The 24,478-nt window shown below is 39.4% G+C and overlaps 2 protein-coding genes across 2 annotated transcripts in view; one reads left to right on the top strand and one right to left on the bottom strand.

The window, feature by feature from the left end:
- The window catches only part of galnt2 (UDP-N-acetyl-alpha-D-galactosamine:polypeptide N-acetylgalactosaminyltransferase 2), a 118,349-nt gene extending 111,544 nt beyond the window's left edge, over positions 1 to 6,805 (top strand). Inside the window, exon 16 of the mRNA XM_072250813.1 lies at positions 4,731 to 6,805. Coding sequence (XP_072106914.1) covers positions 4,731 to 4,886 — 156 coding nt within the window. The 3' untranslated portion in view covers positions 4,887 to 6,805. The remainder of the gene's footprint in view (positions 1 to 4,730) is intronic.
- A 731-nt stretch (positions 6,806 to 7,536) lies between these two features.
- Positions 7,537 to 24,478, bottom strand: part of pgbd5 (piggyBac transposable element derived 5) — a 66,244-nt gene continuing 49,302 nt past the window's right edge. The window contains exons 3-7 of the mRNA XM_072278133.1: positions 17,594 to 17,728; positions 16,463 to 16,643; positions 12,548 to 12,745; positions 9,674 to 9,779; positions 7,537 to 8,930 (exon numbers count right to left, since the gene is read on the bottom strand). Of these exons, the coding sequence (XP_072134234.1) occupies positions 8,735 to 8,930; positions 9,674 to 9,779; positions 12,548 to 12,745; positions 16,463 to 16,643; positions 17,594 to 17,728 (816 nt within the window). The 3' untranslated portion in view covers positions 7,537 to 8,734. The remainder of the gene's footprint in view (positions 8,931 to 9,673; positions 9,780 to 12,547; positions 12,746 to 16,462; positions 16,644 to 17,593; positions 17,729 to 24,478) is intronic.

Raw genomic sequence — 24,478 nt, 5'->3', positions numbered from 1 at the left:
GAAAACCTACAGCACAATACAGGTCCTTTGGCCCACAATGCTGTGCTGAACATGTACTTACTTAAAAATTACCTAGGCTTACCCATAGCCCTCTATTTTTCTAAGCTCCATGTATCTATCCAGGAGTCTCTTAAAAGACCCTATCGTAACCACCTCCACTATCGTCGCAGGCAGCCTATTCCATGCCCTCACCACTCTCTGCAAAAAAAACGTAACCCTGACATCTCCTCTGTACCTACTTCCAAGCACCTTAAAACTGTGCCCTCTCGTGCTAGCCGTTTCAGCCCTGGGAAAAAGCCTCTGACTGTCCACATGATCAATGCCTCTCATCATCATCTACACCTCTATCACATCACCTCTCATCTTCTGCCACTCCCAGGAGAAAAGGTCAAATTCACTCAACCTATTCTCATGAGGCATGCTCCCCAATACAGGCAACATCCTTGTAAATCTCCTCTGCACCCTTTCTATAGTTTCCACATCCTTCCTGTAGTGAGGTGACCAGAACTGAGCACAGTACTCCAAGTGGGGCCTGACCAAGATCCTATATAACTATAACATTACCTCTCGGCTCTTAAACTCAATCCCACAGGTGATGAAGGCCACTGCACCGTATGCCTTCTTAACCACACAGTCAACCTGTGCAGCAGCTTTGAGTGTCCTATGGACATGGACCCCAGGATCCCTCTGATCCTCCACACTGCCAAGAGTCTTACCATTAACACTATATTCTGCCATCATATTTGACCTACCAAAATGAACCACCTCACACTTATCTGGGTTGAACTCCATCTGCCACTTCTCAGCCCAGTTTTGCATCCTATCAATGTCCTGCTGTCACCTCTGACAGCCCTCCACACTATCCACAACACCCCCAACCTTTGTGTCATCAGCAAATTTACTAACCCATCCCTCCACTTTCTCATCCAGGTCATTTATAAAAATCACAAAGAGTTGGGGTCCCAGAACAGATCCCTGAGGCACACCACTGGTCATCGACCTCCATGCAGAATATGACCCGTCTACAACCACTCTTTGCCTTCTGTGAACAAGCCAGTTCTGGATCCACAAAGCAAAGTCCCCTTGGATCCCATGTCCCCTTACTTTCTCAATAAGCCTTGCATGGGGTACCTTATCAAACGCCTTGCTGAAATCCATATACACTACATCTACTGCTCTTCCTTCATCAATGTTTTTAGTCACATCCTCAAAAAATTCAGTCAGGCTCTGCCTTTGACAAAGCTATGCTGACTATTCCTAATCATATTAGACCTCTCCAAATGTTCATAAATCCTGCCTGTCAGGATCTTCTCCATCAACTTACCACCACTGCAGTAAGACTCATCTGATCATAAACCCTCCTACCCCTGCACAAAACAGAACAAGATCATCGACTCCCCAAAAAACAAACCCTCTCCCGCACAAGAAACTAACAGAACATCAATCCACAAGCTACCTCCCCCCACACATCAAAACAGAAGAACAGGCGATTTAAAAAAAACAATATAAAAACCATAGGTCTGAAAAAGTCCATAGTCCAATAAATATAGAACCACAATACTACCCTACAATATCACTGACATGCATGGAAAGAGAGGATCATCACAAGAGGCAGAGGGGAATACCTGCCTGCCACAGCGATAGGCCGCTCACAGACTCCTTCTCTGGCAGCGATCAAAAGGCAGGTGGTCGGCACCAAATCTCATGCTTACCTTCTGCAGTCGCCTCAATGTCTCAATCTCCCTCAGCGCTTTAAACAGCAAAATGGTGTTGAACATCGGCCCTTGCCAGTCTCAAAGTTTCTTCGCATAGAGGCCATCCGAGGACACACTTGTTTCCCAGAATCTTCTCAGAGCCAGCAAAGTGGTGGATCACTCAAACGATCCCCAAGCTGTAAATCACAGGCTCTAGCAGTCACAGAAATGCATATGGACTATGACTTTCAGCTGCTCACCCTCTCCCATGCAACATACCAATTGAGAGGCTCTTTCACGTATACGGATTCTTCTCTTTGCTTCTCTAACTATGGAATCCCCTATCACTACTGTACTTCTCTCTTCTGCCCCCCCCCCCCGCCTTCCCTTCTGAGCCACAGAGCCAAATTCAGTGCCAGAGACCCAGTCATTGTGGCTTCCTGCTGGTAGGTCATTCCCCCCCCCTCCCTCAACAGTATCCAAAGTGGTATAGTTATTATTGAGGAGATTGGCCACAGGGGTACTCTGCACTAGTTGCCTATTGTCTTTCCCTCTTCTGACAGTCACCCCGGTGTCTTATTCCTGCAACTTAGGGGTGACTACCTCCCTGTAGCTCCTATCTATCACTTCCTTATTCTCCCATCTGAGCCGAAGGTCACTGAGCTGCAGTTCAGTGCTCCTCATGCAGGTATAGTTGTCAAGGTGACTGTGGGTCTCTCATAGTTCCCACATCCCACACAAAGACCACTAACCCTGGACCTATTCTCACTGCACTGACTATGTACTAATAGACAAAGAAAGGGGAAAAAAAAATACTTGAAACTTACTTAGAGCCTCGCCAGTTGTCACCCAAGCCTGTTAAGCCAAAGCCTGACCACTCTAACAATGGCCAGTCCAAAATCGGCCACTCCATTTACACCTTGTGTCTTTTTATTGTCCTCTGTGACTGCGTGTTTCCTCCCTCCACCTTGGAAGCCTAAGGGTTAAAGATTAGCTTTAATGTTTTTTGCAATTGTCACATGTACATCAAAACATAGAGTGAAATGTACTGTTTGCATCAAAGGCCAACACAGTCTGAGGAATGTGCTGGGGGCAGCCTGTAAATGTCACCTTGCTTCCAGTGCCAACGTAGCATGACCACACCAACTCACTAAGCCTAACCCTATCTGTATGTCTTTGGACTGTGGGAGGAAACTGGAGCACCTGAAAGAAACCCACGAGGTCATGGGGAGAACATGCAAGTTTCTTATAGACAGTGGTAGGAATTGAAGCCTGATCAGTGGTCATTGGCTAATTGACTGGCGTAAGTTGCACTTAGTGTAGGTGGGCAGTGGGGAGAGTTGCAGGGAAGAATATTGATGGGTACGTGAGAGAGAAATGGTTACAGTGAAATAATGGGGCAGTGAGGACGATGGGATTGCTCTAAGACTGGCATACACTAAGTGGGTTAAATGGCTTCCTATGTTGTTTAAAAAAAGGGGAAATATGAAACTCTTGTGCAGCTTGAATTGATGTTGGATGTTGAGCTCAATGGGCTTTTGCAGTGGCGATGTGTACTGGAAATCTGGCATTAATCCTGCCCTTTGTACTATTGTGGTGAGAATCTGGCCCCCACTCCCTCTGGCAGCAGTGTTGGTAAAGTGGTCTCGTCACTGCCTGTGATGGCTGGAGATAACGAGCTCATTGATCAATGGTGAGCTTGTTTCCATGGTGAAATCTGTCCTGGAAAATGTGCATATTATGCTACTGTACTGTACAGTCACATATAGGGCAGTACAGTAGTGTAGCAGCTAACAAATGCTTCAAAGTATCAGCAATCTGGCTTCAATTCTCGCCTCTGCCTGTAAAGAGTTTGTACATTCTCACCATGACTGTGTTGGTTTCTTTCAGGTCTCTAGTATCCTCCCACATTAGTAAGGGTTTGTAAGTTGTGGGCATGCTATGTTGGCACGGGAAGCATGGTGACCCTAGTGGGCTGCCCCTACATATCCTCTGACTATGTTGTCATTCACACAAATGATACATTTTCTTAAGTGTTGATGTACATGTGACAAAGCTGATTTTTAATCCCGGGGTGAGGGAGATCGGTGCATTGTTAGAAGGAGACAACAGATTGAACAGGAAAGGCAGCTGCTACACATTGCCCTGCTCGTTCACCTTAGCTTGATGCCGCTGTGGAAGGGTAGGGGCTTGTGTTGATTGACTCTGACATGATAGCAGACAAGCTAAGCAAATGTTGTCTTAAAGTACAGAGAGGTGATCATGGGTATAGAATTACACAGCACAGGGACAGGCCCTTCAGCCCAACATGGCCATGTTGATCAAGCTGCCTTCCTGAGCGAGTCCCAACTGCCTGCATTTGGCCCATATCCTTCTAAGCGTTTCCTCTGCATGAAACAGTCCGAAATCTTTTAAACGGTGGTGCCTACAGCCCACTTCATCACAGAAACAGCCCTCCCCAGCACTGAGCACATCTACAAAGATTGCTGCCACAAGAAAGCAGCATCCATCATCAAGGACCCCTAGCATGCAAACCGTGCTGTCTCGCTGCTGCCTTTGAGAAGGAGGTACAGGCACCTCAGGCTTGAATCCACACCACTAGATTCAGGAACTGTTATTACCCTACAACCAGCACGGACAACTTCACTCACTGCAACACTGAACACAATCTATAGACTCACTTTCAAGAACTCTACAACTTATCTCAACAATTTTATTTAGTGATTTAATTAATTAATTCTATTTGTCTACACGTTGGTGGTTGTCAGTCTTTATTTGCGTGCTGGTTTTCATTGATACAATTGTATTTGTTCTACTGTGAATGCCTGCAGGAAAATGACCCTCTGGATATTCTTTGATGACACTCCGTACTTTGATAATAAGTCTACTTTGGACTTTGAACAAACTGTACCTGTCTCTACCACAGTGAGTGTTCAGACTCCAGGAGCAGGAATTCTGTAAGGAATATTTTGTAATCTTGAGAAGTTTCTAGGTTTATGGTTTGTTAACCTATTCTCATGAATACCTATTTTACAGAAGTGGGAGCAAATTGAGAACAACTCCAAACTGAGGCATGTCGGCAGCAACTTGTGTCTCGACAGTCGGAATACCAAAAGTGGAGGACTCACTGTGGAAGTCTGCAGTCCATCCCTCTCACAACAGTGGAAGTTCACACTTAATTTACAGCAGTAACACATCTGCATTTTGGAACTTACAAATGTGGACAATATTTAAATTGGTAAATCAAGTTTGCATTCAACCATATACCTCGATTTTTGAAAAAAAGTTCCATTTTCCATCTTATCTTGAATTACTGTATCGAGTTTTTAAACTGGTGGATTACTATTTCTATATTTCTTTCTCATGTAACTAAGTTCCTTCACCTTTTGAACTACAATAGGACGGTACACAGAATTCCATCCCTACAAGAACCATTTCGGTTCTTCTGATGAGGAAATTTCTAAAATAAGGATTTCTGTTTTATAGGAAATGGCCTGCAGTAATCACAAAAGCTGCTTATCAGCAAGCACATCAAAGATCCAAGTATTTACAAGTGGTGGTGTCTGGTCTTGCAGTGCTTCAGAACTCACCTGTTCTTCAGTATTCTTACTTTCTTTTTGTATTGACCTTTTATTCAGATCTAAATCTATTGTGTTTAATTTTCTGATGTTTGTTTTTGTTGTGGAATATGCAGACTCCAGATCTCAGTGTGGAATGGTTTTGATAACCCAGTGAGTATTGCTTAAAGAGACAAATAGTCAGATATAGGGAAATAGGGCAGTATCAAAGAAATCCAGAGCCGGAGCCAGTTGCTGTGCGTCAATTTTGGTATCTCTTTATTATGTGAATCTCAGCACTTTTCTTATTTCTTTGTGTGCTTAGGTTAGGATGGGTGAGAGTTACAACTTTCAGTTGCGAGGCACAAACATGGCTAAATGTTAATGAATGTCAACAAAGCCTGTTGACAATTCAAATATATTTTATATTTATTATGTAAGCAGCTGTGTGACTTAATTGTTATATTACCAAGATCGTTCCTTCTGTTTGATTCTAGCCTGCATTTGCTTGAAACCATCCAAGAATTCACTCACTGGCTTCTGCTGTATTGACTTTTTCAAAGTGGAATTTGATTGGTGCCTTGTTTATTCCAGGTTAGGTGATTATAATATATCTTCAGCAGTGACGGTACTTTATATTTTGTTTTATTTCATGTTCAAAGGTATAAGAGGAATCCATAAAGTAAGTGGCTAAGTGAATTGAAAGCAATAGCTGTTTTGGAGAAATCAGGTCATTTGCCTCTCAAGCTCACCTATGCTAACAAGTTCTGCTTAATATCAATTTTCTGTGAAGTCTTATTTCATTTATATTTATTTGGTTTACCAAATTGTTGGCTGTCTTGTCAGGTTACACTGTTAAGTTTTAATGACCACAATGCAATAAAGGTGTCTGGCACTACCAGGAATACTAAAGGATGATTCTCTCCGTATGTGTGCATCTCTCTCTCCCTCTCTCTCTCACACACACACTCACCTCTTTTCCCCATAAGTTTGTTTATGTGAAAGGGCCGTCAGTGATTTTGAGACTACCTTTCATGAGCAGAGAGTAAAACTGTTGGGTTCAAGGTGGGAAGGTTATACTGCTGCTGAATGTATTGATTTTCAAGGTGTTTACATGCCACAATGTGCCAAAGTTCATTTTGTAGAAGAGCTATGTCCTTTCCATTTATAATAGTCTTGAAACTTTAAATAACATTTTGTTCTATTAGAAAACATCCTCTTGGTCTTTACAACTCCCCAGATATGGATGGATTGGTGTTACAATTCCACCAATATTTTAATCTTCAAGGAACAGCATTAGACTTATTTTTGTTTTGAAGTGACTTGTGACTCTGTTAAATTCTTTCCCTACATTCTCTCTCCCCCGCCCCACAAGAAAAAGTAATTGTTTCCAATATTTGTAAAGAGTAACATTATTCTTGTGCACAATGCTGTCACTGTGGAGTATTGGAAAACTTCCCCACATCTTTTCTTGCTATAAAGCATGGTCTTGCTTAGTTTTATAGGTGCGATGGAAAGCATCCTTGAAAATGAATCAACAGTAATAAACTTGTGACCTTCAAAGTCCATCTTTCATGGTTTTCTTTTAAAACTTGGGTTGCATTGTCGGATTTTTTTTGTTTAGAAAACACTACAGAAAATGGAAATATGAAACAGCAAAAATTGATGGAAACACTTGGGTCAGGCAACAAGTGAACCAGAGTTAACATTTCATGTTGAAAACTTCGAAACCTCTTTCCTTATGTATTGTCTGATCTGCTGAATATTTCTAGCATTTGTTTTTTTTTTAAATTGATGAATATTTATATAGTGCCTCTTCAGAACCTTTGAAAGGGTCTCCTAAATCAATGAAACAGATTTTAGATGTGGTGGTATGAACCCAGTAGCAGCCATCTGATAATATATTCAAGAAATAAAACATTACTTGGCATTACACGTAATGGTTACATTATTAGTTACAGGAGTGGAACCAGTATGGTCTTCTGCTGTTGCAGTCTGGCCATTCTCTTCCATTCTCTTATTGACAAATCCATAAAATAAGCAGGCATGCTTTTTATGCACTGAGCTGCTGCCACATGATTGGCTGATTTGATACTTGCATTAATTAGGTGTACCTAATAAAGTGGCCACTAAGTGTACCTACTCATTATCTGCTTAACAGTAGTGTTCTATTACCAGTTGAATAGTTAAGTTCAAAGTAAATTTATTATCAAAGTGCTTATGTCATCATATACAACTGAGATTTTTTTTAAAACAATTAATCGACACCAAGGCATAAATCTTCACCACAATTTTCCTTTATTGTAAATTTTAACATACATCTTTTATATTTTAAGTACAACAGATCTGTAATATACAGGGCACTTTTGAGACACATACATTGCTTGAGTACAAATCAACTAACAGAAAGTGAATCCCACATGAAAGCAACAGATTAACTCTGCGTGCTGTCTCCACACCAAGATAGAGATTTAATAACTGGACAATAATCCCCTATTTAGCACAGTTCACTTAAGGACTTAAGATTTCTCTTTTGCCAGTGGTTCCTCCATCTTGAATAATAAATGGCAGGCCTACTTCTAGGAAATACGAAATGCCACCAGTTAATTCATCCACTGTAGTCACACATACCATTGTCACTATTATAGTTCTACTGCATCTAACAACCCCAACTGAACTTTAAAAACTCACTGTGGGGAAATTGTCATCCATCAGTTTTAAACTCTACCTCCACATAAATGTTTAGCATTCCAAGCAACAACGAATCTGCAGTGACAAAGTATAGTCAGTGAATAAAGAATGTAATTTATGCCTGGGCCTGGTGCACTAGGTTCTAAATGCAGTACATAGCAGAAATTGTGAACTCTGAACATGATTTAATAACTAGTCCAATGTAAACATTCAGTATGCATATTAAATCTTTCATTATAAATATCTAAACAGGGCTGTTGATTGCACAATATATGGAGGAACCATTAGATGACATTATTGAACAATACTCTGAAGGCGCAAATCATTAAGAAAGTAACAAAGATAATGTTTTTTTGAAAACAAAATGATTCCTTGATGGTTTTATGATTTCCCACACGTGCATATAAAAGTGCATATTTCACACCCCCAAGTACATTTTTATAAATGCCACAATCAGACCACAATTTATCACCCTTGTGTTGTCATTGCAAGTAGATTCACCTTTGCAAGTCTGGTTTCCCACCATTCTTTCTGCAGCAGAAATCCAAACAAGTTGTATTCATTGTTTCAGTTTTTATAAATGGAGTATCTGTTTCCAGCTTCCTTACAAATGGTCTTCGTTTTGGCTGGAGTTTCTGTGGCAGAGCTGGGAGTTTGCAGATTTTTATGTAAAAGCTTCATAATGACAAAACATTTTTAAAAATAATGTTTGGGACAAGGTTGTGAGATGTGGTTTAGCCCTGTGGATGCAGTGCAACAATTTGACATCAGTACAAGGACTGCCAGCAGGAATCACTTTGAAGGAAGATGCTCTTCAATTCCAAAGAGCTCTTTGACCAGTCTTTCACCAAACTGCAACCGGGTGTACCGTCTGACCAGATATGCCTCAGACATCCTGTACAAGATGTATGCATTATTGACAGCAATACTGAGGACAAACCAAAAGACTTGCTGCCAGGTCTTGTTAGGTTTATGTGATATAAAGTATCTGCGGAAGAGAATAGCAATTGTTAGACTCCTGTTTCACAACAGAGATAATAAAGACAACATCAATAGGTAGGGTGAAAATAATTCCACTAGCAAAAGGGTCAGTGACAGGAATAACAAGTTATTACAAATGCAGAGTGCACTGCCTGAAAGAGTGGTGGGAGCATATTCACCGATAACGTTCAAAGGACTACAGACTTAAGTTCCTGAACTTGCCAGAGCATAGAGTTATTCAGCAAACAACATGGCCCTTTGGCCCAACTCATCCATTCCGACCAGCGTGCTCGTCCTGTTTAGCCCATATCCCTCTAAACCTCCTGCCATATGGTAGCTGTGAGAAGATAGTATATATAACCATATAACAACTACAGCACAGAAACAGGCCATCTCAGCCCTTCTAGTCTGTGCCGAACTCTTACTCTCACCTAGTCCCACCGACCTGCACTCAGCTCATAACCCTCCATTCCCTTCCTGTCCATATATCTATCCAATTTAACTTTAAATGACAACATCATGCCCAGATGGTATGGGATCGTTGTTGACAGATGTTGCTTTCTTGAGGTAGTGTGTCTTGTAGATGCTGATTGGGGGGGAGGGATGTGCATTGGTGTATTGCAATATATCGGCTTGGGCAGATAAATGTTTACATTATAGAAAATTGTAATGGTTTTCTAGGAACGCAGCCTCTCAGTCACATGGGGATTTACTATTCACAGTTACAGATATGACTATGTACATACTCACTTGCTATACTTATCGTCGTACTTGCAAATATAACCAAGGTGAGCAGCAAAAGCCTCAACTGCTAATGGACAACGAATCTCTCCACTCTTCCTTCTGATTATGACACCTGTGGGACCAAAACATTGATGCAACAGTAAGTGATCAGAATTATGCTATAAAATGTGTTAGAGAGTCATAGATCCATAGAACATTACAGATTGGTTACGGGACCTTTGGCCCGACGAGTTCACGCTGACCAAGGTAACTACTCATACAGTACCAATATCCTGCATTTGGCCCTGTACCAAAAACTACTTGAAGATTCATTGTGTTATTTCCTCATTCAGCTCAGGTTATTTGCATATGCATTCCCAGAAAAGGAGACACTGCACATTTATTCAAGGGCATAAGGAAACACTTAGGACTTGCACAAGTGCGATACAGAAACAAAAACAAAAGTACAGCAGTACAGAAATCAAAATAATACTCATCATCTACTAATCAAGCCCATTGCTACAACGTTAGAGAGGAGCCACTTGTACACATCTCCAGGTTAGTACAACATTCCAAACCAACACCATTTTGTCTTCGAACTTTCATTTTATTTTGACATGTACCAAGGAGGAATCATATTTAATTCTTTCCTTACAGATCCATAGCTCTTCAAGCCCCAACCCTGCAGATACCAATCCAAGTGTGTCTTAAATGATAGCATTGTACCTGCCTCAACCACTTCCTCTGGCAGCTTGTTCCATCCACTCACCACCCTCTGAAAAGGTTGCAGTATTTAAAAAGTCAGGCATACAAGTTTTGAAATATTATCTCACTGCAAAATTCCAGTATCTCCAGCTATTTGACCTTGCTAAATGGGTTTCTTCAGTGTATGCATTTTATCGGAATGACTTGGATAAGCTGCACAAAATGTCCTCTCCTATTGGTCAGACTCCATTGAGGAGACAACATCTGAAGACAACAAGCTTTTTAACAAAAGATCTTGCAGGTTGAAAACACAATGCACGTTACTTTAAGTGGAATTCCAATTATTGCCTTCTAGAATTGTAGGAAAGGAGAAAATAAAGTTGGAGACAGAAATGCTGGAATCTGGAGGGAAAAAATTAACTACTGAAGGAACTAAGTGGGTCAAGCAGCAACTGAATAGGGAAATACACAATAGATATTTCAGGTTGAGAACCTTCCTACAGACAGGATGTTGATTGTCCATTTCCCTCCACAGAGGCTGCTTAACCTAGTGATTGCCTCCAGCAATTTTTTTCTTTCCACACCCAGTGTTCTCCACTCAGAGTCAAACCTCTGTAAATTTTCAAGGTTGAGCAGTAATTCTCATTAATCAAATACTTCCTTGTGTAGTCTCCTGGTTGCTAATGTTTCATGCAGTTCCTGTATTGGGACACACAAAATATTTTAAAAACAAACAATGCAATATTTGCCTGGGGATCCTTTGAGTTGTGTGTCACTCGAAGGGTGCATGGTACCGCAGCAGTTAGCTCATTCTATTACAGCTTGGGGTGTTGGCGTTGATGTTCAATTCTGGCACCGTCTATAAGGAGTTTGTATGTTCTCCCCATGATGGCATGGGTTTCCTCCAATTACTCTGGTTTCCTCGCACAGACCAAAGATGGACCAGTTGGTAGATTAATTGGTCATGCAAATTGTCCTGTGATTAGGTTAGTGTTAAATAGACGGATTGCTGGGTAGTTGGGCTGGAAGGACCTGTTCCATGTTGCATCTCTAAATAAACGAACAATAAAAACTGGTAGGTTTAGAAATTCCCTTTTTGCTGGTTGAAGGTTTAATTGTAGTTTGGACTGACAATTGAAGAGTGACCAATTATGGACCCAAAATCCAATGGCAGCTAATCACCCCTCACACTTATGGAATGCATGAGAATGTGCAAAATGCAACTCCCTCCAGCCCTACAAATTGACTAAACCCTTGCATTCATCGGGTCTGGATTCTTGTATATCATAAGTTTCATTTTACCACCTTGCCTTGGGCCTTGGGATCCTAGTTATTCGAAATACTTACCTAAAAACTTTTCACAAGACCATACAACATAAGAGCAGAATTAGACCATTCAGTCCATCAAAGCTGCTCTGCCATTCGATCAAGACTGATTTAAATTTATTCACCTTAAAGATGCAGATTAAATCCTTTCTCTATGATTAAGGTTTTGGATACCTGCCTTAGTATAAGACTTAGTGAAGCATATTGAGAGACTGACCATGCTAGAGGTGTTATATAAATGAAAGTGGTCAATTCTGAATTTGAATCAGTGATGTATGTTGTGGAATTTGTTGTTTTGTGGCAGCAGTACAGTGCAAAACATTAAAAATTAGTACAAATTATAATTTAAAAGTAAATAGTCAAAGAGGAATAGAGCGTTAATGTTTATAGGTTTATAGGTTCATGGACCATTCAGAAATATGATATACTAAAAAGGTTTGGATTTCATGTGACGCAGACAGACTGAACAACATCTGGCGGTGGTAGGAAATGCTCTTGCACAGTTCAAGAGAAAATGATGGCAAAAATTAAAGGCCATGTAACAACTTAGTCAAAAATAAGAAATCTTAGTGTCAATGTGATATTATGTATTGGAAAGGCAGATAGATTACAAATAATGCAAGCCAAAAGGTTGCAGGGATTTCACTATCTTCAATAGCCAGACATTAGGAATACAAATTGCACAGCATCAAGAGATACAAGACTAATAATTCTCTGCAACCAGCAGTAGAGTTTGCACTCTTGGAATTTCAACAGAGAGAACAAACGCCACCTATAATATGGAAACCCAAAGGAAAAAATTGCAAAAATACTTATAATTCATCAGAATACGTTTAATCATATCAGGATGACCGCTTCATGAGTACTTACCTTCTTTGAATGGAGAGTATGCATTTGTGAGGAAGTAGAACTGTCCTTTGTTGGCCCAGCTGATTAATGACATGTTTCTTTTCATTCGTACTCTGTAATGGCCTCTGACACGAGGCGGCTCAGGGTTAACCAACATGGACTGTGGCAATCCCGTGCAGTCACTCTTCTTGGTGCTCAGAAGTCCACAGCAATAAATCCCTATGTGCGGAGAAACAATCCAAATGTAATTACAATAACCCCATGCTTATAAAACAGAACAGTTCACAATCAAAATCAGAATTAAAACAATACATTTCACGACACATCAGTGATGTGGCAGCTGTACAGAGCAATACACAAAAATGATTAAATTAAAATCAAGTCAAGTGGCTTTTATTGTCATTTCAACCATAACTGCTGGTACAGTACACAGTAAAAATGAAACAATGTTCCTCCAGGACCATGGTGCTACATGAAACTACACTAGACTACCTGAAACAACACAAAACTACAATAGACTTCAGACCCACACAGGACTACATAAAGTGCACAAAACAGTGCAAGACAGTACAATAATTAATAAACAAGACAACAGGCACAGTAAAGGACAAATTACAATATAATAATAAATGATGAAAATGTAAACAAGGTTTTAACAGAAATTGAGAAAGAAATGAGCAAAAATTGCAAAGGGAGTGGAGTGGTGAGAGAGAGAGAATGTATGTAAGTAAGTAAGTGTGTATGGTCCTGAGAGCGCTTCGGAACCTCTTGCCAGATGGCAGGAGGGAGAAAAGTTTGTATGACAGGTGCATGGGGTCCTTCACAAAGCTGTTAGCTTTGTGAATATTAAAAAATAAATAAGTTTGCTTGAGTCTAGTCATGCCCTTAAACTCCTAATGGAATAAAACTGCTGAGGTGCCTACATCAATGTTGGGCCTCCAAACCCTAGCTGCCATAATGCCATGAACTGCCATAATAACCTCACTACATACTTTGGTGAATATTCATGTGAAAAAGCAACAAAGTAGGGGAGCATGGAGAAACACGGATAAAGTGAAATGTGACTATTTATTATAGAGTTATACCACATTGAAACAGGCTCTTCAACTCAACTAATATGTGCCAACCAAGACGTTTACATGAGCTGATCCCACTCGCCTGCATTTGGCCTATATCCCTCTAAACATTTCCTCTCCATATACCTGTTCATGAACAAGGAAAGAGAGATGTAACATGACCTAATATTTCCAGGCTGATTACTGGTCACCTAGCACCTAGCATTTGTCCAAGAATCTTTCCTGTAATAAAAATAAAACTCTAGGTTCTTCTGATTCTTGGGGCCATTCCCTTACCAGAAGCACATCATCAACTACCACTGCAGCATCCATCCCACTCTTACCTCAGGCAATTGCATGGTGAATAACTGAGCAAAGTCCTGAGGAGGATCTTTATGCAGCAGGTGGTGCAACTGTGGAACAAGCTACCAAAACAAGTGGTGGATGTAGGTCTGATTTCCACATTCAGAAAAGTTTGGTTAAGTATATGGGTGGGAGGTTTATAGACAGCTATGGTCAGGTGCAGATCAATGGGTCTAGGCGGAATAACAATTCAAAACATACTGAATGGGCCAAAAGACCTGCTTCAATGCTGTAGTGCCCAATGAATCTACACAACCCCATGCAAATCTTGGAAATCCTTTGACAGTCAATTAAACCATACACTTAGGCTGAACTAGCTGCCAAAATGATCAGACAACTCAAAGACATTACAAATTAAACATTTCAAGTGCAAAATTCAAAGTAGTCTGATAAGAACAAACTCAAGGTGATTTTTTCACCCCGGGTTTTGGTTAAGTGTTACAATTACCTTAGCTTAACTTTGTGTTTTATACCTTGCTGCTTTCAGAGAAAATTACAGAAAGGACAACTCAAAAGAGCATTCAGGAACCCTCGCGAGTGAAGGTGTCATTCAGTCCTTATCCTGGATGCAGATAGCTATAGGAATTGTTTCCCAAATTGTCCTGAATTAGGGAATCTCTGTTTGGATACTGTCTTTAGAGGGTGTGGTCAAAGGAACAAAACAAACGTACAAATTTCCAGTATATACACACACACACATATACACACTGTATATCTTATAAAAGGATTGCTAATGTTCATACCATGAGCTAGTGGACATAGGATATTACAAAACTTAAATCCTTCATGGATAGTGAGACAAGGAAATGGAAGTAAAGGACAGACATTTTTGTTTAATCAATTCTTAGAGTCATCAGATCTGAAAGTTCTAAATAAAACTTATTAAAAGTGTGTTTTCAAGATGTGTTATGCAGCTTAAGATGGGCTTAACCTGGAGTCAAACAATATTGGACCCATTTTGGTGCATTTTAGTGCCAAATTCAATACCTGGCTTTAACCAGGATTTTATTTGTCCTAGAAACTTTCCTGCAGCAAAAACACGAGGTTCTTCTGATTCTTGGGGTCAATCCCTTACCAGCAGCACATCATCAACCACCACTGCAGCAGCCATTTTCTCAGCCCCCCAGAGATGGAAGAGTGCCACTTGTATTGTGGTATGACCATTCAAGGACTGGCTACATGTAATCACAGCTGCAAGACTTTGCAAGGATGGAGTTATTTCTTTTGTTTCATCAATTCTTACACTTGTAGGGCTTGAGACTGGTCACAGCACATCACTCAGGGAAACATACAATAAACTGTTATGTAAACTCGGAGTCAAAGATCTCAGTGTTTATAGGACTTTCACATACAACACTGGGTAACCCATAATGATATTTTAATGATAGTTTTTAAGGCCATAGCATCTGATTTATTTTTTTTTTAAAAAGTATGCACAGCATGATGGAATACCAACCAGAAAAGTATGAGGTGACGCACTTTGGAAGGTCAAACTTGAAGATAGAGTACAGGGTTAATGGCGTGACTTAACAGTGTGGAGGGACAGAGGGATCTTGGCCATAGATCCTTCAAAGTTGCAGCGTGTTGATAGGTTGGTTATGAAGGCGTATGGTGTGTTGGCCTTGGTTAGTCAGGGGATTGAGATCAAGAACCGCAAAGTAACATTGCAATGCTTTAAAGGGTGGTTATACCACACGTGGAGTATTGTGTTCAGCTCTGGTTGCCTCATTATAAGAAGAATGTGGAAGCTTTAGAGATGGTACAGAGGATGATGCACGATTAGAAAGCATCTCTTATGATCGTAGGTTGAGCGAGCTAGGGCTTTTCTCTTTCGAGAGAAGGGCAAGAGGTGATTTGATAGAGGTGTACAAGATGATAAGAGACATAGATTGAATGGACATCCAGAAACTTTTTCCAAAGGCTAATACAAGAGGGCATAACTTGAAGGTGTTGAGACAAAAGTATATGGGTGGGGGTGGGGGAATGTTAGAGGTAGGTGATTTACACAGAAAGTGGTAAGCACATGGAATGTGCTGCCAGGGGTAGAAGTAGAGGCAGATACATCAGAGACACAAAGTTGACAGAAAAATAGAGGGCTTTATAGGAGGGTAGGGTTAGACTGATATTGGAGCAAGTTAAAGGGGGTCAGCACAATGTGTACTGTTTGATGTTCAATACATTGTTCAGTCTGACCAGTTTGTCAGAGTTTAAAACCCACCTTGGCCACCTCTCAATCTTCACCAGATTTTCACCGTAATCTTCCACTCTGTACTCACACTTACATATCTTCCCTTTAAATGTTTCCTATTATCTATCACAAACATCATTTGGATTAAACACTTCTTTTCAGAATTGTTATTTGCATTCCTTCCATTTAAACATTATAACTAAAATTTTGGATGAAGCATCACTGAAGAAAATATACTTTCAGGAGATTTCAATGACAACAAAAGGGTCAAAATTTTGCAAACTTCCCAATTCTGAACAAGCCACAACTATTCATACTTTTACAACAAACCTTTTTTCTCAAATTCTTCAAAAAGATTTAAACTGGTTATGCTGGGGCCAGTATATATGATGTAGTTCTTTCCCATCAAATTCTGACAAAGGCTTTTTGCCACAAGACTGTGTAGCTGTGGCTTGTTCTTCAAAGTATCTAGCCCATCTGCAGTTGTTCCTTCCTTCAAATGAATGTAAATCTAGAGAAAGCAAAGAGAGAAGATAAAAAATTCCAACATGTATATTTAGAGTATACAAAGATGTCATTGCAGACTGAAATTCCGTTGGAGAATACACATACTGTTTCTGCCTTCTCCATTCTCAGAACAAATTAGCACATCCAAAGACAATCTCTTAAATATTGCAGTTCATTCAGTTATTATCTTGCTTTCCATGCATGTCATTTAAAAAACGTAATATTTAATCCCAAAAGTATTAACATTTTCTTATTTAAAGAAAGGTCTGTAGTTTGTTTCATTGCCAGTCGTGCAGCAGCAGTTATCTGCATTTATGCTGTAAACAAATGCTTACCACACATAAATTTGTGTCTTAGCTCCACTCTAACACAGGAGTTGTTCGCTCAGTATAAGCATGATCTGGCTTATCTTCCCCCCAGAATTTCTGCATCTGGAAAGATGCTACACAAGTGCCAGACAAAATATTCAATGGAGCACTTACAGTACGCTGGGTGAACTCAGATCGGGCAGCATCAGTGGAAACTGATGACCTGCTGAGTTCATCCCGCGTACTGTAAGTGTTGCTTTGATCACAGTATCTGCAGATTATTTTGTATTTAAAATATTCAATAGAACATTTAGAAAAAAACTAATGTGGCATTGGAAATGCTGGCAGGGGTGCAGGAATGGGAAATCACAGCACCTGCAAGGAGCATTGCCACAGGAAAGCAGCATTCCTCACTTAAAAACCCTCATCATCCAGGCCATGCTCTCTTCTCACTGCTGCCATCGGCTCACTTTCAAGAACTCTACCACACATCTTCTCAGTATTACTTGTTTACTTTTTTGTGTATTTGCAGAGATTGTCTTTCATTGATACTATTGTATTTCTTTGTTTGACTGAGAATGCTTGCAAGAAAATGAATCTTGGGGGTAGTAGCTTGAGGAGCAGAAAACATTTTCAAAAACATCACCTGACAGATGTAGCCTGTTGATGCACACTGACGGACCCAGAGACTAAACTTCCGCTTTTTCCTTTTACGCAGTTCTCTGTCTGTACATGTGGCAATGAAGAGTGGATCTTCATCTATTAGTGGTTCATGAAGTACCTGAAGATACACATTTATAGTTCAGTGAAGTGTTAACATTTTCTTTAAAGGCAACTCAAAGAGTTTTAAATTCATTACACTTTGTTCTACATAAAATTTGAATGAAAGTAATCTATGAATTAAGAATTACAGTTATTCCTGACTGTAATGTTTCTGTCTTAATATATTCATTAGTTACAAGCTTTTGTATTAGCGGCTCACAACTAAATTAGGAGAACGAAACTCAAATTAGGTGACCATTTTGCAGAACACTTGCACAGTTCACAAACAGGATTGCAAGCTTCCAGCTGCCTGCCACTTTAATTCTCCCATTTCAATCTACCTTTGTCCTGAAGTTCTTGTACTGTTCTAATAAAACTCAATGTCAACTTAAAGAACATGCTTCATCATCTGAATATTACCTTCTGCACACAAAAATGAATTTAACAATTCCAGACAATCAATTTTTGCATTTCACATATCCTCGATCAGGTTAATTTCACTCAAGTATTTGGCTTCAAATTAGCCAGGTGTTATTACCCTTATCACCCCACATTACCACCTGGACAACAGCAATACCTACATCAGGTTGTGTTTATAACACACACCAGTCCTCATCAAGGAGTCAGCAGTAGAAAAGGTGAGCAGCTTCAGGTTCCTGAGTGTCAACATATCTGAAGATCTAACCTGGACCCAACATATTGACTCAATTAATTATGAAGGCAGCATGCCGATATCTTTATTTTATTAGGAGATTAAGGGGATTTAGTATGTAACCAAAGATTCTGGCAAATTTTTTTCCTGATGTTCCATGAAGCATATTCTAACTGGTTGCATCACTGTCTGGCAAAGAGGCGCCAAAATATAGGATCAGAAAAAGCTGCAGAGGGTTGTAAACTCAGCCAACTCCATTATGGGTACTGTACTAGACTTCAACATTGAGGACACCTTCAATAAGCAATGCATCAAGGACACATCCATCATTAAAGACCCTCACTATCCATAACATGCCCTCTTCTCAATGCTACTATCAGGAAGAAGGTAGAACCTGAAGGTACACACTCAATATTTTAGGAACAGCTTCTTCCCCTCCGCCAATAAATTTCTGAACACACCAAGAGACCATGAACACTGCCTCACTTAGTGTACTATTTCTTAATTAATTTTTTATGCATTTCTACAGTGAAACTACAGAGAAAAAACCCAACAAAATGGAGATTTCTACAGTGTGAAACAAACAAATCCATTATGTAATTCATAACAATAAGAAAAAGCTCCCAAAAGAGAATTATGTAAAATTGGTATCCACCCCAACCTCCCACTGAAAAAAAACCCAGGCCAACCATTTCTGCATATAAAAGAAAAAAAAAATCAGAGCATTCAACCACAGAGAACTGTAAATATATAAAGGAAAAAAGTATAATGCTGACTACCAAAAGTATAATGTAATTCACAACAAAAAACCGTATAACTTACAAAAAAAAGCTGAAAGCAAGGGATTGTAGCATACAAAGGGTAAACTTACCCTAAAAAAGAGTTATGAAAATATTCAAGGAAAGGTCCCCACACCTTATGAAACTTTATGTCCGAATTGGTGAATAATTAATCTTTTCGAGGTCTAAACAGGCCATAATATCACTAAGCCATTAAGCATGAGTGGGTGGGGCCAACCATCTAGCCAAGAGAGAGGCAAAGATAATGTTCGACATTTAGTCAGACCCAAGTGCATATTTACTTCACCTAAGTTGCCAAAAAGAGCAACCAGAGGGTTAGGTTCTAAATGGCAATTAAGAATATGAGATAGGGTTGAAAAAACTTCTCTCCAGAATTTCTCTAGACTAGGACAGGCCCAGTACATATGAATAAGGGAAGCCTCAGCCCCTTTACACTTATCACAGACAGGACTAATGTCAGGGTAAAACCGCGATAATTTAGTTTTAGACATACGAGCCCTGTGTACAACCTTAAACTGTAAAAGGCAGTGGTGGGCACATAAAGAGGCTGAGTTAACTGACTTACGAATTGAATCCCAAACTGCATCAGATAAAGAGATATCTAGATCTTGTTCCTAGGCAGTTCTAATTTTATTGAAAGGAGCATGCCTCAAGATCACTAACTTATCCTGAATAGCAGATATTAAACCTTTACCTAATGGATTAATACAAAGAAACAAGTCCAGAACATTTTTCTCAGCCATCTCAGGAAAGTTTGATATCAAAGGGTTAATGAAATGTCTAATTTGAAGATATCTAAAGAAATGAGTATTAGGTTGATCAAACTTTACAGACAGTTGTTGAAAAGATCTTCAAAAGTGCCTAATACCCTTTCTATACCAGTCGTAAAATGTTGAATCCCGCATAGAAGGTAGGAAAAGATGATTGTGTAAAATAGGGCTAGAGAGAGAAAAACCATGAAGACCATTAAATTTTCTGAACTGAGCCCATATTCTTAAAGCATGTCTGATAAGAGGATTAACAATTAGTCTAGGCAAATGACAAGGAAGTGCGGAACCGAGAAGTGCAGAAATGGAAATATCCTTAGTAGAGTTCAACTCCACTGCCACCCATTTTGGGCAGTCAGACTGATTATAGAAAAAAGACCAAAAAATAAGACAATGAATATTGGCTGCCCAATAATATAAACGAAAATTCGGCAAGGCCATACCACCTTCCTTTTTAGATTTTTGAAGGTGAGCTTTAAGTCTAGGGTGTTTACCCTTCCATAGATAGGACGAAATAATAGAATCTAACACATCGAAAAAAGCTTTAGAAGTAAAAATTGGTAAAGACTGAAATAGATACAAAAATTTAGGAAGGATATACATTTTAATAACATTAATATGACCTACAAGAGACATAGACAAGGGTGACCACAGTGTCAAGCTCTGTTATATTTAATAAGCGCCGTATATTGAAAAAGGGAAGACGATTTTTGATAAAACCAGTTTGATCTTCAGAAATAGAGGGTATAATGTTCTCTAATCTACGAGCCAAAACTTTAGCCAAAATTTTAACATCAACATTTAATAAAGAAATCGGCCTATACGAAGAACACTCTGTCGGACCTTTACTTTTTTTTTTAGCTAAAAGAATGATACATGCCTCGTTAAATGATGCAGGCAATTTACCATGCTTAAACAAATCAGATAGAACTAAAAATATTTGAGACAAAAGCAGTGAAGAAAATGGTTCATAAAATTCTGCAGAAAAGCCATCAGGGCCAGGAGATTTACCCGACTGTAATACGGAGATGGCAGATGATATTTCCTCTAATGATAATGGTTCATTGAGTTTTGCTTTAAAGTCAGGGGAGAGCGAAGGAATATTTAAACTATTTAAAAAATGCTCAACCGAGATATTCTCATTTAAAGATTCAGAAGTATAAAGTTGAGAATAATAGTTCTTAAATATGTCATTGATATCAGAATGATTCGAAGTAATGTTCCCATTTCCCATGCGAATTTTTGTAATTTGTTGTTTAGCTTTAGAGCGTCTTAGTTGGTTAACTAAAAATTTACCGGACTTATCCCCGTGAATATAAAATTGGCTCTTAGTTTCAAGAAGTTGGTGTTCAACTGGCCGAGCGGAGACGAGGTCAAACGTAGTTTGAAGTTCTACTCTCTTCAAGTACTACTTTTTTAAAAAAGTATTTCTTATTGTAACTTAGTCATTTTTATGTATTGTACTGTACTGCCACAAAACAAATTTCACAACATACATCGGTGATAATAAATCTGATTCAGCACTCGTCAGTTGATCATTTCTGCCTTCCACCATCATTGTTCCCTCATCCTTCCCCCCTTTTCTCTACATCATAAAACTGGTATTATCTCTTCACCTTCCCAAATTCTAATGAAAGTTCGTCAACATAAAACCCTGTTTGCCTCTTCACAGATGCCCACTGAACTACTATTTTCAGCATTTTTTTCTGAAATTTGTCTCAATAAATCTAGGTTGGTGTTACTGAGGTGGTTAAAAATGTCAGGGGGCAAGACAGGCTCTTGTTTGCACTGGTTGGTTTTGTGAATATGGACTTTTGTGCAATGGTAAGACTCCTGTAAGGATATACTTTGCTCACACACGTCTGCACAAATACCCGAGTAATCACATTGTCAAGTTCACTGACGATATGACAGTAGTGGGGTTCATCAGCAACAATGATGAGGTGGCCTACAGAGGAAGAGTTTAAGGCCTGGTGCCAGGCAAATAACCACTTCTTCACTGTCAACAAGACAGAGATGGTTATTGACCATTCACACCCCTCTTTACATCTGCAGCACAGCAGAGGAAACAGTGAGCAGTTTCAAGCTCCTAGGAGTGCACATCTCACACAAGCTCTCGTGGTCCCAGAACACATTCCATACAATCAGGAAAGTTCACCAATGCCTTTGCTTTCTGAGGAGGCTGAAGAGAACCTTACTATGCACATCTATACTCATATTCTTCTACAGATGCAGACTAGAGAGGATCCAAACAGGTTGCATCATTGAATGGTACAGAAACTGCAGTGTGGTGGACAGGAAGGTTCTGCAATGAGGAGTCAAAACTGCCCAAAGCATCACCAGCACCAGCCTACCTGCCATCAGAAGGGATATACAGAAGGAAGGTTCTGCAATGAGGAGTCAAAACTGCCCAAAGCATCACCAGCACCAGCCTACCTGCCATCAGAACGGATATACAGAAAGGTGCTGGAAAAGAGTCAGTAACATCATGAAGTATCCCACCCACCTTGTTTATGGACTGTTAGTCCCACTCCCATCAGGGACGTGGCTATGTAGCATCCACGCCAAGAGAACCAAATCAGAAACAGTTACTTTCCCCAAGCAGTAAATCTGATCAACACCTTCACCCACTCACCCACCCCTCCACAATCCCAACCACCATTACTTTATTATTTCCTGTCAGTCACCCTATATACAGACACTCCTGTGCCTAGCATCACTTTATGGCCATACAATCAATGTATACAAGCTATCTTATATATTTATTGTTTTTCTTTTATTATTGTGTTAGCTCATTGTGTTTTCTTTGTCCTGCATCGGATCTGGAGTAACAATAATCTTATTCTCCTTTACACCTGTGTACTGGAAATGACATTAAACAATCATGAATCTTAAATGTTGAATCTGCATTCTTACCTTGTATCTTTGTCTTTACTGAAAGAGCCCAAATTTCAACCGTATCAACCTTTTCAACCATGGCTGTGACACTGTCAATGCAATGCCAGTTAGCATAGCTGCTTAGTAAATGTGTTGAAAAATTATGACAAGATAGTTAAAATTGTACAGCTTCAGAATACTAAATAAATTTGAAGCTAAGGCGAGCCGCTTCATAGAGACTGTTAATTATGTTTATATTCATTGAGCAAAGTCTGGTTGGTCAACTTAATTGCCATGACCTGCAAACCATGAGGTAAACCTGGGATGAACAGGAGCTTGATCAAAAGGTAGACTATAAAGAGTGCATTAAGAAAAGTGGCGTTGGCCACTGAGAAGATTGGGATGGAATTCCAAAGTTTAGGTCCACTGTTAAAGGATTATTAAGTAGTTCCCTAGTACGATAAGATGGACTCTCAATCTTATTATGATCTTGGACCTTAAATGCAGTTTCTCTGTACTTGTTATACTTTATTCTGCATGCTATTGTTTTAACTTGTTTTACCTCAATGCACTGTGTAATGATTTGATCTGTATGATCAACAATGGCACAAAGGCCAACATTGTGCATGCCTTTCTAAATACACACTGTGCCTTATTGTTAAGGTTATTACCCTATAAATAATTTCAGTAATTAGACAAGCATTAAAAAGTTAGGAAGAATGCATGCAGTAGAATCACAATTAAAACCTAGAAGGCCGTGGTCTTGTTACAGGCCCCTGGGTACTGGAATAATATGAAATATTTAGTAGATTTATTCCTGATTGTAAGGGATGTAGGGTCTATTGTCAAGGGCAACTGGTAACTGAACTCAAGAGAACATTTAGTGCATCCAAGCTTAAAATGAGCTTTATACTCCAATTGCAGTTATTTGAACAGAAGGTACAAATGAAACACCAATATAATGTTGACAGTGAATAATTTAACTAATTCAAGGTTTATTTTCTCTCGGTTGGTTGTACATGAATCTGAGAGATTTACTTAATCCCATTATTAAACAAGTAATTTGGCACTGTATTGAGCTGTCAGTCTAAAGTACAGGATTATTCTTGCAATCAAAACATATAATTATGACCATATTTACTTGCTCAGATGGATGTAAAAGCTTCAAAAAACTTCTGGAAAACACTGCAATCCTCCTTCAGCCAATATTAATACCCATTCATTTATTTGCTGTTTTACAAATGTGCTATGTGCAGAATGGCTGCTTCAGTTGCTGATATAACATGCAGTCCATTTTACAACGCGAGGACATAATAAATCTTGTCATGTACTTTCATTTGCATAGAACCTTTAAAAATAGCAAGAAAGCTAGACCATTCTACAAGAGCATTAAAAATTTACAAGCTCTTTCCCAAGAAAAATCATAGCATTCCGATGCACAAGAGCTTTTTTCAGCTTATATTTTAAGGTTTGGAGTCATTACAGAAGATTTCTCAGTGCTGCCAAATGGAGGGTGTCGAGAGAATAGGACCAAACACCAATGCTTCTTCCAGATGAAACTTATTTTAAATATGAGATGAAAGTGGTACTGGCAAGAGAAGCATTTGTTGTTCAAATCTAATTAGCCTTGGATTCAACCATTTCATCACCACAGTATTCATGTAATCAATCTT

This window comes from Mobula birostris, chromosome 2 (assembly GCF_030028105.1).
Source record: "Mobula birostris isolate sMobBir1 chromosome 2, sMobBir1.hap1, whole genome shotgun sequence".
Taxonomy (NCBI): Eukaryota; Metazoa; Chordata; class Chondrichthyes; order Myliobatiformes; family Myliobatidae; genus Mobula; species Mobula birostris.
Note: the sequence above shows the minus strand (reverse complement) of the source record. Positions and strands in the feature narration are given on the sequence as shown.